This window comes from Geotrypetes seraphini, chromosome 9 (genome assembly GCF_902459505.1).
Source record: "Geotrypetes seraphini chromosome 9, aGeoSer1.1, whole genome shotgun sequence".
In the NCBI taxonomy this organism is placed as follows: domain Eukaryota; kingdom Metazoa; phylum Chordata; class Amphibia; order Gymnophiona; family Dermophiidae; genus Geotrypetes; species Geotrypetes seraphini.
In genome coordinates, this window is record NC_047092.1 from 131648574 (window position 1) to 131660665 (window position 12092).

General features: G+C 41.1%; 1 protein-coding gene across 1 annotated transcript in view; it reads right to left on the reverse strand.

Annotated features, from left to right (window-relative positions):
• The window catches only part of GPC1 (glypican 1), a 518863-nt gene extending 507043 nt beyond the window's left edge, over window positions 1-11820 (reverse strand). The window contains exon 1 of the mRNA XM_033958579.1: window positions 11102-11820. Within this exon, the coding sequence (XP_033814470.1) occupies window positions 11102-11255 (154 nt within the window). The 5' untranslated portion in view covers window positions 11256-11820. The remainder of the gene's footprint in view (window positions 1-11101) is intronic.
• Window positions 11821-12092: the final 272 nt, after the last annotated feature.

Consider the following 12092-nt stretch of genomic DNA (forward strand, 5'->3'; position numbering starts at 1 on the left):
CAATAAAACGATTGAAGGCAGGCTGGTGAAGTGAATGTCATTGATACACATAGGAGTGTTGTTGCCTCACTTGAGAAGATATTTGGTAGCTCTTTTTCAGCTCATTTGGATCAAAAGTAGGCCTGGACTTTGGGGTTATTCTAGACCATAAACTAACACACCAAGATCACATTAGTCAAATAGTAAAAAAACTGTTTCTACAAATTGCGCATGATCAGGTCATTGGCAAAAGTGTTGGAACCACCTGCACTTAACATACTTATTCACTCTCTTATTATTTCAAAATTAGATTATTGTAACTCCCTGTTAAAAGGCATTACTCAAAAACAAATAAGAAGACTTCAACTTATCCAAAATCCTGCATTTAAAATCATAACAAACTCAAAAAAGTATGCCCATGTAACACCACTTCTAAAAAATGCTCACTGGCTGCCCCATCATATCTCGTATAAAATTGCACTACTGTCATTTAAGATCCGCCAGGCTAATCTTCCTACCTTCCTAGACAGGTTACTGATTCCTTACACTCCGTCCAGAGTCCTGCGGTCATCTGATCAAAATCTTTTTCCGCACCATCTCTAAAAGTAATTGGCATGAGACGAGCAGAAATATTTTCAGTAGCCGCGCCATAGCTATGAATTCACTGCCTGGATATATCAGAAGAGAAGCGGTACTAGACAAGTTTAAAAGTTCTTTGAAAACTTTTCTTTTTAAAGATGCTTTCAAAAATTAATTTATTTTTTCAACTGATAGCAGCTCTGCAGACTTCCTGTTTTTCAAGCATTCTGTTCCTGCCTTCCATCCCCTTCCTATTATATGTGCCTTCATTTTTGCCTCTCTCTAAAATTTTGTAGTTCCGCCCTCTCTCCTGTCGTCTAAGTCTGTCTATAATTTTGTCAATGTATGTACAACTTAGGGCCTCTTCTATCAAACTGCACTAGCAGTTTGTAGCGTGGTGAGCCACGCTGAATGGCATAGGAACTCTATGAGCGTCGGGAGCAGCGCGGGCCATTCAGCATGGCTCTCTGTGTTAAAAACTGCTAGCGCAGTTTGATAGAAGAGGCCCTAAATGTTTTTTTGTCACCCAAATTTTTATTCCTCCTCCACATCTATTGATCATGTTGTGGATTTTTTTTTTTTCTTTTAACTCTGTTTTAAAATTTTTTTATTGAATGTAAACCGTCTAGATAAATTTTCATAGACGGTATATCTATATATATAAAATCGGATGTATGTATGTATGTGCCGCGATCACGCAAAAACGGCTTAACCGATTTGAACGAAACTTGGTATGCAGATCCCTCACTACCCGGGATGATATGTTCTGGGGGTCTCTCGGCCCACCTGCACACGTGGGCGGAGCTACAAACAGATAATCGGATTTCACCCATTCATGTCAATGGAAAAAATGTAAAGAGCTGCCAACGCAAAAACGGCTTGCCCGATTTGAACGAAACTTGGTATGCCGATCCCTCACTACCTGGGGTGATATGTTCTGGGGGTCTCACGGCCCACCTGCACATGTGGGTGGAGCTACAAACAGAAAATCAGATTTCACCCATTCATGTCAATGGAAAAAATGTAAAACCTGCCTCCGCAAAACCGGCTTGCCCGATTTGAACGAAACTTGGTATGCGGATCCCTCACTTCCCGGGATGATATGTTCTGGGGGTCTCGCTGCCCAACTGCACACGTGGGCGGAGCTACAAACAGAACTTCAGATTTCACCCATTCAAGTCAATGGGAAAAATGTAAAAAGCTGTGGGACCGATTTGAACTAAACTTGGTATGCTGATCCCTCACTACCTGGGGTGATATGTTCTGGGGGTCTCGCGGCCCACCTGCACACATGGGCGGAGCTAAAACATAAAATCAGATTTCACCCATTCATGTCAATGGAAAAAATGTAAAAATCTGCCATTCTCACAGTAATTCCAACTACCTGGGGTGATATGTTCTGGGGGTCTCGCGGCCCACCTGCACACGTGGGCGGAGCTACAAACAGAACATCAGATTTCACCCATTCATGTCAATGGAAAAAATGTAAAAAGCTGCCATTCTCACAGTAATTCAAAAACGGCTTGACCGATTTGAACGAAACTTGGTATGCTGATCCCTCACTACCTGGGGTGATATGTTCTGGGGGTATCGCGGCCAACCTGCACACGTGGGCGGAGCTACAAACAGAACTTCAGATTTCACCCATTCAAGTCAATGTGAAAAATGTAAAAAGCTGTGGGACCGATTTGAACTAAACTTGGTATGCGGATCCCTCTCTACCTGGGGTGATATGTTCTGGGGGTCTCACGGCCCACCTGCACATGTGGGCGGAGCTACAAACAGAAAATCAGATTTCACCCATTCATGTCAATGGAAAAAATGTAAAACCTGCCTCCGCAAAACCGGCTTGCCCGATTTGAACGAAACTTGCTATGCGGATCCCTCACTACCCGGGATGATATGTTCTGGGGGTCTCGCGGCCCAACTGCACACGTGGGCGGAGCTACAAACAGAAAATCAGATTTCACCCATTCATGTCAATGGAAAAAATGTAAAACCTGCCTCCGCAAAATCGACTTGTCCGATTTGAACGAAACTTGGTATGCAGATCCCTCACTACCTGGGGTGATATGTTCTGAGGGTATCGCGGCCAACCTGCACACCTGGGCAGAGCTACAAACAGAAAATCAGATTTCACCCATTCATGTCAATGGAAAAAATGTAAAAAGCTGCCATTCTCACAGTAATTCACAAACGGCTTGACAGATTTGAACGAAACTTGGTATGCAGATCCCTCACTACCTGGGGTGATATGTTCTGGGGGTCTCGCGGCCCACAACTCTATGTTGCTTGCTCAAGGGTGGGTTCACCCAAGAATTTATATGTTCTTGCTCCTGGAGGTGAAACTAAAATTGTTGTTTATAATCAAGTTTTGCGTTAGTTGTATTGTATTCATTTTGTCAAATATTTCACATTATAATTTGAATATATGTGTGTGTGTGTATGTATGTATGTTCCAGCATAACTCTTCAATGCATGGACAGATTTCAACCAAACTTGACATACACATTACTTACTATCTGAGGACAAACACTGTGGGGGTGGGAAGGGGGGATATGTAAAAATGATTGAAAATGACAGATTTTAGTATCTACCCCATAGTGTTTTCGGGCTCACAGATGAATACTCAGCATAACTCTGAAACGCATGGAGAGATTTCAACCAAACTTTGTATACATAAGACTTACTATCTGGGAAAAAATATTGTGCAGGTGGGACGGGGTAAAATACTGTGGGGGTGGGAAGGGGGTGATATGTTAAAATTATCATAAGCGACATATATTTATGTCCAACCCATAGTTTTCGGGCTCGCATAGATAAATACCGACACTCCCGATGCCGTTTAAGTCTAAGTTCTGCCCCATAGAGAGGGACATTCCTTTGGGACATGTGGAGGGTAGGGGGTTGGGACATGGGGGTGGGGCATATGGGACATGTGGGGGGGGGTAACGTGGGGGTGGGACATGTGGGACATAGGGGGGGTGGGACATGTAGGGGGTTGGACATTTTGGGATAAATAAATATCCGGGCAAATCCGGGTAATCAGCTAGTCAAAGATATAATAAACTTGGATTACATTTGTAATTCGCTTTGAAATTATGTTATAAGCATTTGCATCAAATTTTAATAAACATGAAACCACTTATCTGTATGCAGGAAAAACTTGTATGGTTGTTGACTCAATATGGAGATCTCATATGCTGAAATTTCTACTGTCCAAGTATCTGAAGGGAGTGTCCCAAGCACCAATTGTGTCATGAAATAATGTAAAATGAATCAAAAATAAAACGTGAAAAAATGAAAAGTAAAAAATATATGTTGTCGTCTGTTGTGGATTTCCAAGTCCCAAACAAAAACCTCATGCTCCAAACCAGGTTACAAAACCCAACCCGACTGTGTTAAACAAAAATAAAACATTAAGTAGACCTCAGTTCACCCTTCCACTTATCTTTAACAGCTCTCACTCCAGCGACTCACCAGGCCGCCAGCGAAGCGCACTTAGCCATTAATGGAAAAAAACTGGAAAAGCTCTTTTTGAAGACCACACCAGAAACAGGCTTCGTATGCAAGACAGGCCCATGTAAGGGCACACTAAAACCATTTCTTAGCGCAGCACAGTAAAAAGGACCCCTTAATGAAAAAAATGTGACTTGGCCTACAAACATTTTCTACTTCAATCTGATTCAGGATCAAAGGCTAAAGATCTGGGATGAATGCAGTCTGAATGGGATCGTTCAAGTTCAAACAACTAGCTCAGTTTGAAAATCTATTTTGAAAGGTAGTAATCAAACGTTTCCATTCACCACAGATTTGTATGCTGACCTAACATGGTTCTGTCTGCACCATGTATTCTGACTTGCTCAGTTAGTGACACTGAGCTCTAATTGTCATACCAGCCTCAACATCTTTCTCCGAGCACATTTTAAACTACATTTTCTCGTTCCTCTTAAAAATAAAAATGTGGCCTACTACTGTGTGTAACAAACTGGGCAGTTTGTATGCATATTTTCAGCGCTCTGTCTTTGTAATGTAAGTTTACATTTTAGACTGCAATTAAATAATTTTTAAAACATTATTGCTTGTGCTAATGTAATATAGGTCAGTGGTCTCAAGCTCGCAGCCCAGGGGCCACATGCAGCCCGCCAGATACTATTTTGAGGCCCTAAGTATGTTTATCATAATCACATATAAAACAGTTTCTTGATCATATGTCTCTTTAGCTATAAATGACAATATTATGATTAAGACTTAGCCAAAAAGGAAAGATTTATAAACTATAGTTTTACCTCATGCAAAATTGTCATTTCTTTAATAAGACATTAACTATTTTTTCTGAGGCCCTCCAAGTACCTACAAATCCAAAAGGTGGCCCTGAAAAGGGTTTGAGTTTGTGCTTTTGGCACATATCTATTAAATTATTAGAACATAAGAATAGCCATACTGGGTCTGACCAATGGTTCATCTAGCCCAGTTTCCTGCTTCCAATAATGGTTAATCCAGGTCACAAGTACTTGGCAAAAACCCAAATAGTAGTAACATTTCATGCTACTAATCCCAGGGCAAGCATTGGCTTCCCCCATGTCTGTCTCAATAGCAAACTATATAGACTTTTCCTCCAGGAACTTGTCCAAACCTTTTTTTTAAACCCATCTATGTTAACACTGCTACCAAATGCTCTGGTAATGAGTTCCAGAGCTTAACTATTCTTTGAGTGAAAAAAACTACATTCCTCCCATTGGTTATAAAAGTATTTCTCTACACCAGTATACCTGCCCCATATTAAAATATAATGCAGCTTTAAGAACATAAGAATTGCCGCTGCTGGGTCAGACCAGTGGTCCATCCTGCTCAGCAGTCCGCTCACGCGGCAGCCCCCAGTGCTCCCAAACTCATTATGAGAACGTGGTTTTTAAAAAACTCTAAGGGGCAAATAGCTGATGGTGGTGAGCATTTTGCTGACCACTGCTAGAATGATGCCCAAATATTCAATGCCAGTTTCTGTGGTACCAGCTAACATATGGCCTGTTGCTATTCAGAACTTAACTGCCCATGGGCTGCCGCATAAACCCCCCTTTTAGAAAAATGTGAGAGAGGTTTTTAGCGCCGGCCAGCGCACTGAATGCTCCATGCTGCTCTGACGCTCATAGAGATCCAATAAGTGTCAGGAGCAAAGTGGAGAATTCAGCATGCCAGCCAGTGATAAAAATTATTTTTGCAGTTTTGTAAAAAAGGTGGGGTGGGGAGATAGGACTGTGTTTTATGTGGTCTCATTTAGGCAGTTACCCTGGCCGGTTAAGTGCTGAATACTGGCACCTAACCAGTCGAGTGCTGACTCCACCCCCCAGAATGCCCACAAAATAACCGGTTTTCACTTAGGCACCAACCACTAATTTTCAGTAGTACTTATCTCTGCTGAAAATTAGTGGCTAGCCCCAAACAAAAGATTTAACTGGTCAGCAGCCATTTCTGGTCAGTTAAATCGTTTTGAATATCAACAAGTAAAAAGTTACTAGAAACTGTATCAAGAATCTGAATCAAAACACAAACGCTAATAATCTTTCAACTTACTTACCTACAAATAAATGTCAGTACTGCTGCCTTAAGGCAGATACAGAATGCCTCCTGCTACTGTCAAACAGGATAGCTACACAAGATCCTTAACCCTGTTATTATGACAGCCTGGACCAAAGGCTATCAACACACAGCACGAGGCAAGAACAGCAATAAATCTCATTCCTATTAGCAATTTTGACTTTGTTTAACTGGTGTAGTTTCAGTACCTACTTCTCAGACAATGTAGGGGCCCTTTTCTAAGCTATAGTAAAAAAAGTGACCTTAGAACGTGTTTACGCATGTAATTCCCACATGCTAAGGACATTTTTACTGCATGGATAAAATGGCCAGTTTTTCTATTTTCAGCATTAATGGTCATGCGCTAATTTTCCCATTAGCCTGTGAACATTAGCACGTGAGCACTTAACTATACCTATTTTGTGGGCGGTGAGGGCTCACTCACTAACCATGTGCTGATTGGTTAGTACAAAGCAATATATCTGTGATAACTGATTAGTGCAGATTAAACCCCCTCTCTGCTCCCAGAACCGCTCCCAGCACTAAAAAAAAACCCCACATTTACATTTTTGCATGTGGGAACTGCACGCGCATGCCATAGTTACCATGGGATGCCACAGCACATCCCTCGGTAAGCACTTTTTTGCCGAGGTATGCATGTGTTAATGCTTACCACAGCTTAGTAGAAGGTCCCCAAAGGGCTTAATTCTATAACAACATATATGTGGTAAGATTCCATTATAAAACATTAGCGCAAGCCCAAAGATGTACACATATTAGACACGCTCAAGGTCCATGATCTGTATTCTATTTATACTTGTATTATTATTATTTTTTTTTAATTCTTAATTGATTTTTTAAACTTCAAAAGTGCAATACATAAATATATATTATATAAGTTAATAAAAGCACATTCAACTTACAAATATGCATAACTAACCATTTTCCCTCCCCCACCCAATGATTATTTAATAAAACACAGAAACATAAACTATCCCAATAACCTTACCCTATTCAGATTAAAAATATCCTCCCACCCCAAGTGGACATACTCAAAAGTCAAATTAGGACAGAAATAGCCCCTCCCTCACCCCACCCTTTCCTGGATGTGTATGAAAATAAACAAAAACTGACTCATAATCAAAGACCTACTATAGATGTCAATGGCCTCCAAACCAGCTTAAATAAATTACTGTGCCCCAAACTATTGATATTCATTTTTTCATATCTATAGCTGGATTCTAAGTTTTATATGTAGCATGGAGACATGTCCAAGCCCCTCCCACATGTACAGCCCTTTGTAGTTACACGTTAAAGCACTTACATGCTATTTTATTGCATTGTGTGCAATGCAAATATGTGTCTGCCAATTATCTCGATACTTATGCACACCTGGCTCACGTAACTACATGTGCACAGATATCGAATTACCTTTCATGTTTTTATCCTTTATCTTTTCTTCCCCATCTGAATAGTAACACCTACTTGCAGCACCCAGGAGCATGAAAGGTCAGACATGTAGAAATCAACTTGGGTCTTCTATCTATACTATAAACAGGGAAGAAACTGAGAAACAGAGATTCATACAGAAAAATATATATTTTGGTTCATTTTCAGGTCTTTGCCCCCCCCCCTTTTCAATGTTAATTTTTGGGGGTTCATTTAACATACTTTAAAGCTTTTTAATACCTACAGATCAATAATTCATGTGAATACATAGGTCAATAGAGACAAGAATTGCCACACCACGTCAGATCAAAAGTACAGTGGTGCCTCACACAACGAACTTAATTCGTTCCAGGAGCAAGTTTGTTATGCGAAAAGTTCGTTATGTGAAACGCGTTTTCCCATAACAATACATGTAAAAAAAAATAATTCGTTCTGTAGCATAAAATATGCTAAGATGACATAAAAAAAGATAAATTTATCTTGTTAGAGCTGTTAGCATGATATAGAGGGGATATATGTGAAGGGGAGGGGAGACAGGGGTTTTGTTGATCCTTGCTGTGTATTATAATCACCCCCCACATACTCCCCAGTACCTTTTTTAATTCCTCCCATCTTTCCCAGCCAGTGGCGTACAGGCCAGAAGCGCAGAGATCAGGAGCAATTCCTCTGCACGCCTGTGTGGGCCCATGCCGATCTCCGAATGGCTGCAGTTAGTTCTTGTGAGTCCCGCGAGAGCTGGCTGCAGTTAGTTCTTGTGAGTCCCGCGAGAGCTGACTGCAGCCATTCAGAGATCAGCGCAGGCCCAGGCAGTAGCACAGAAGGCTTGCTCTTGATCTCTGCGCTTCTGGCTGGGAAATTTGCTAGACCACCACGAGTGAGCGGGTGAGATAAAAATTGCAGCAGTGGTGGCTTTTTTAAAAAAATATGTGGCGGCGGGGGGAGGTTTAAAAATATGCGGTGGCGGCGGGGGGAGGTTTAAAAATATGCGGTGGCGGCGGGGGGAGGTTTAAAAATATGCGGTGGCGGCGGCAGGGGGGTTTAAAATATGTAGCGCCGAGAGAGGGCAGTTAAGGATGCAGCTCGGGCGACTTCGTTGTGTGAAACGAAGTTCGTTGTGGGAAGCAAGACCTGAAGTTCGTTGTGCGCAGCGTTCGCTGTGCGAGGCGTCCGTTATGCGAGGCACCACTTTACTTCTGGCTCAGCATCCTGTTTTCAACAATGGCCAATCCAGGTCGCAAATGGCTGGCAGGATCGGAAAGATTCCATGCTACTTATCCCCAGGGATAAGCAGTGGGTTTCCCCACATAGATCTACTCACAGTTCTCATTTATTTGCTTATCTGTCTTTAAAATATTGTCGGTATAAGAGATTTTTGGACAGAACTCTTTCATTTCAAGCAGGAAAAATGAATATCTGGTTAAGTGAAACTATTTCACAAGTTTTGTCCCATTTCTTTTTTAGAAAATTAGTAAAGACTCATCTTTTTGATAAATTTGTCAATTGATATGTCTTTGTTTTTCCATTGTCTGTATTTCCCTATTGCTTGTATTTTCACTGGTTGGCCAGTTGTCTCTTTTGTGAACCACCCAGATCTGCAATAGTGTGGCGGTATACAAAAATTAAGTTATTATTAATAATGGTTAATAGATTTATTACCGCTAGAAATTTGCCCAAAACTTTTTTAAACCCAGTTATGCAAACTATTGTTACCATATTCTACAGCAATGCGTTATATGAAAAAAAAATTATTTATTTAAAAAAACATATTCCGCTTAAAAACCTAAGCGGATCATAACAGCGAATCTCCAATTTTTCCCCAATTTTGTACTTTTTAAAAGAAGACTCACTCAATTTGTGTTTACGTGTTCCACTCCAGTCAGGATTTTAAAAACCTATATCATATCTCCCCACAGCCACCTTTTTTCAAAGCCGAAGAGCCCCCAACCTCCTCATGAAAGTCATTCCATCCCCATAATCCTAAATCAATTTAGCATGTGGTAAAATTTTTAAGGCACACAAATAAACTGATTGAATGCTAATGAACGTCTATCCCTAGTAAGCTGCCTAGATAGGCCTCTCGGTCCTTTCCCAGCATCACATTCTCTGTGTCTATGCAATAGCTACCCTGAATGCTTTCAAAGAGTAATTTCCTTGTTCTTTCCCCAGAGATTTCATCTGACACATACATCTTACTTCATGCTGAAACTACAGTAGCCATCAAGAGAGCAAAGGATTAAAAATATTGGGTCCTTAAGAGTAAAGCAGATTGAGGAGTGAGGCACATTACACTACACTAAAGAAAAACAATTCTGTATCTAAAGGGAGCCTTTAGTCAGGCTGCTTATAATAAATTGGGGATACTGTCTACAATCACTATATGCTCTCAGTTTACTCCCTCTGTTGGGTGATATTATGATGAGTGAACCACAGGCTGAGTCTGAAGGAAGCTTTCTGCTATCAAGTAGGTAAGTGATTGCTTCACCATAATTGTTCAGTTTCAATAACTCCTCAAATGCCCCCCCCCCTGCGGATGAGACGTAGAACAGAAACATCCCTCTGCTGTTTCTATAAACTGCATTCCCAGCATCAAAACAAATTGCCTGATCTGGCCACAAAATAACCATAACTGCCAGAATCCAAGCTTTTGGATATGAAAATGCATCCAGTTAAATTAACCACACCACAAGAAAGCCAAACCTCTGTTAAGATCCTTCCCAACAGATTTATCAGGATTTCGTTCTGCTCCAAAAGTCTGACATCAGACCTTGAAACCAGTCTCTCTTGCATCCCCTAACTTAGGACAACCGTCTTATTCCCCAATCAGGAAATATCAACAATCAAATAAAATTCATTCACACAGGATTTGTTCTTAGTTGGAGTAAAATATTTTAGGTATTGCTAGGAATACCAAAGTAGGGCAATTTTTCTGTTCCTAAATCAATGAATCAATCAATCCCACAAACAAACCCAATCATTTCTGCCTTCAGCCTCAGGGGAAGTTGTCATACAATTGCTTCTATTCTGAATCCAACAATATTTAAAATGTTTTTTTAACCATGCAAATAAAATCCTCTGCAACAGACGTGATCATTAAATACCTGCACAAAATTAAATTTTCAAATATATATTATTAGCATGTATTAACTTGCATGCAGAAATTGTTTCTCCAGTCAATCAAAAAAAAAAACAAACAAACAAACAACAAACACCCAATAAAAGTGTTTTTATAGTTATTTTTTTTAACAGGGTGGCATTAGGGTCCACTCCCTATCCATATTAAACCTGTCAGGACAGGGTTTCATCAGCCCTTGAACTGTTCTCCCATTTCAAGCCCATTAGAAACCAAGCACATTCAGCCACTGGGAAAGCCGTAAAACAATGTCACGATTTGTCAGACAATGGGAAGCCAGGGCTCCTGGGGAGACAGTCATCCGTGGCAAGGACGACTAGCGATTGCAGGACCGGCAGTCAGTTATTTATGTGCATTGAGTTGTATGTCAGCAGGGCTGAGTTTACTCACCAGATATTTCCGACTGAGGCACTTCGCTCACACTGAATCCCTTAGCGCTATAAGCCTGTCTGACTTCTGTGCAGCTCTTCGCTTTGCTGCTACTTTCACCTCCAGCGGAGCACAACAAGCACAAAAGCCAAAATCCGAGAGAAAGATCCATCATCCCTACTTCCAGACCAATCGCTCCCAAGGGCAAGACAGACTATTTTTTTTTTTTCTCTTTAGTGGTAATTTTGTTTTAAGTTTACAAAATTCGTAAAACAGACGAGAGATAAGGTCAATTTCACCTTTCCCCGGGGACACACAAAACTGTCAATGCAATCAACTGCAGGACTAAAACGAGCTCCAGGAAGCATTAGAATACAGCAGAGATTAATTCTTAAAAAAAAAAAAAAAAAGTAATAAAATATATAGTCCAAGGCGATGGAAACAAGATCGCAGCCGCTAACTGATCACAGGTAAAATATGTGCTGTTCTCTTTTATAGGGAGGGGGGAATCCAACTTTGGAAATGGCTCGAGCCACTCTGCAAATATTTAAAAGCAAAAAGAAAAAAATTCGAGAGCTGCAGAAGTGGAGGAGAGGCCAGCTGCTCACTACACGTAGCGTGCTGCAGCTTCCCCCAGTGACCCTGTGCTCGTGCCGTCGCCCGCAGTTTCAAGAAAGGCGAAACCCGATGTAGCACGCGCGCTCTTTCAGGAAGACGGAGACTTACACCACCTGCACAGAACCCTGCTCTTTGCAGGCAGGTCAATACCCCGCCCCCTCAATCCCGGCTCCAGCGGCCACCAATCCCCTGCAGCTTCACAAACCCGAGTCACGGCGAAAGGTAAAACGCGGATGTGCTGGATCCTCTGGATTCCCCCGGATCCTCTATAAATTTTTAATTTTTGACTCTTATTAATATGTAGACTGTGAATATATATATTTTTTAATTATTATTCCTTCATGTGTCAGTAAGTCCGCGCACGAATCTCTTGCATTCTCCTCTAATTTCAGTC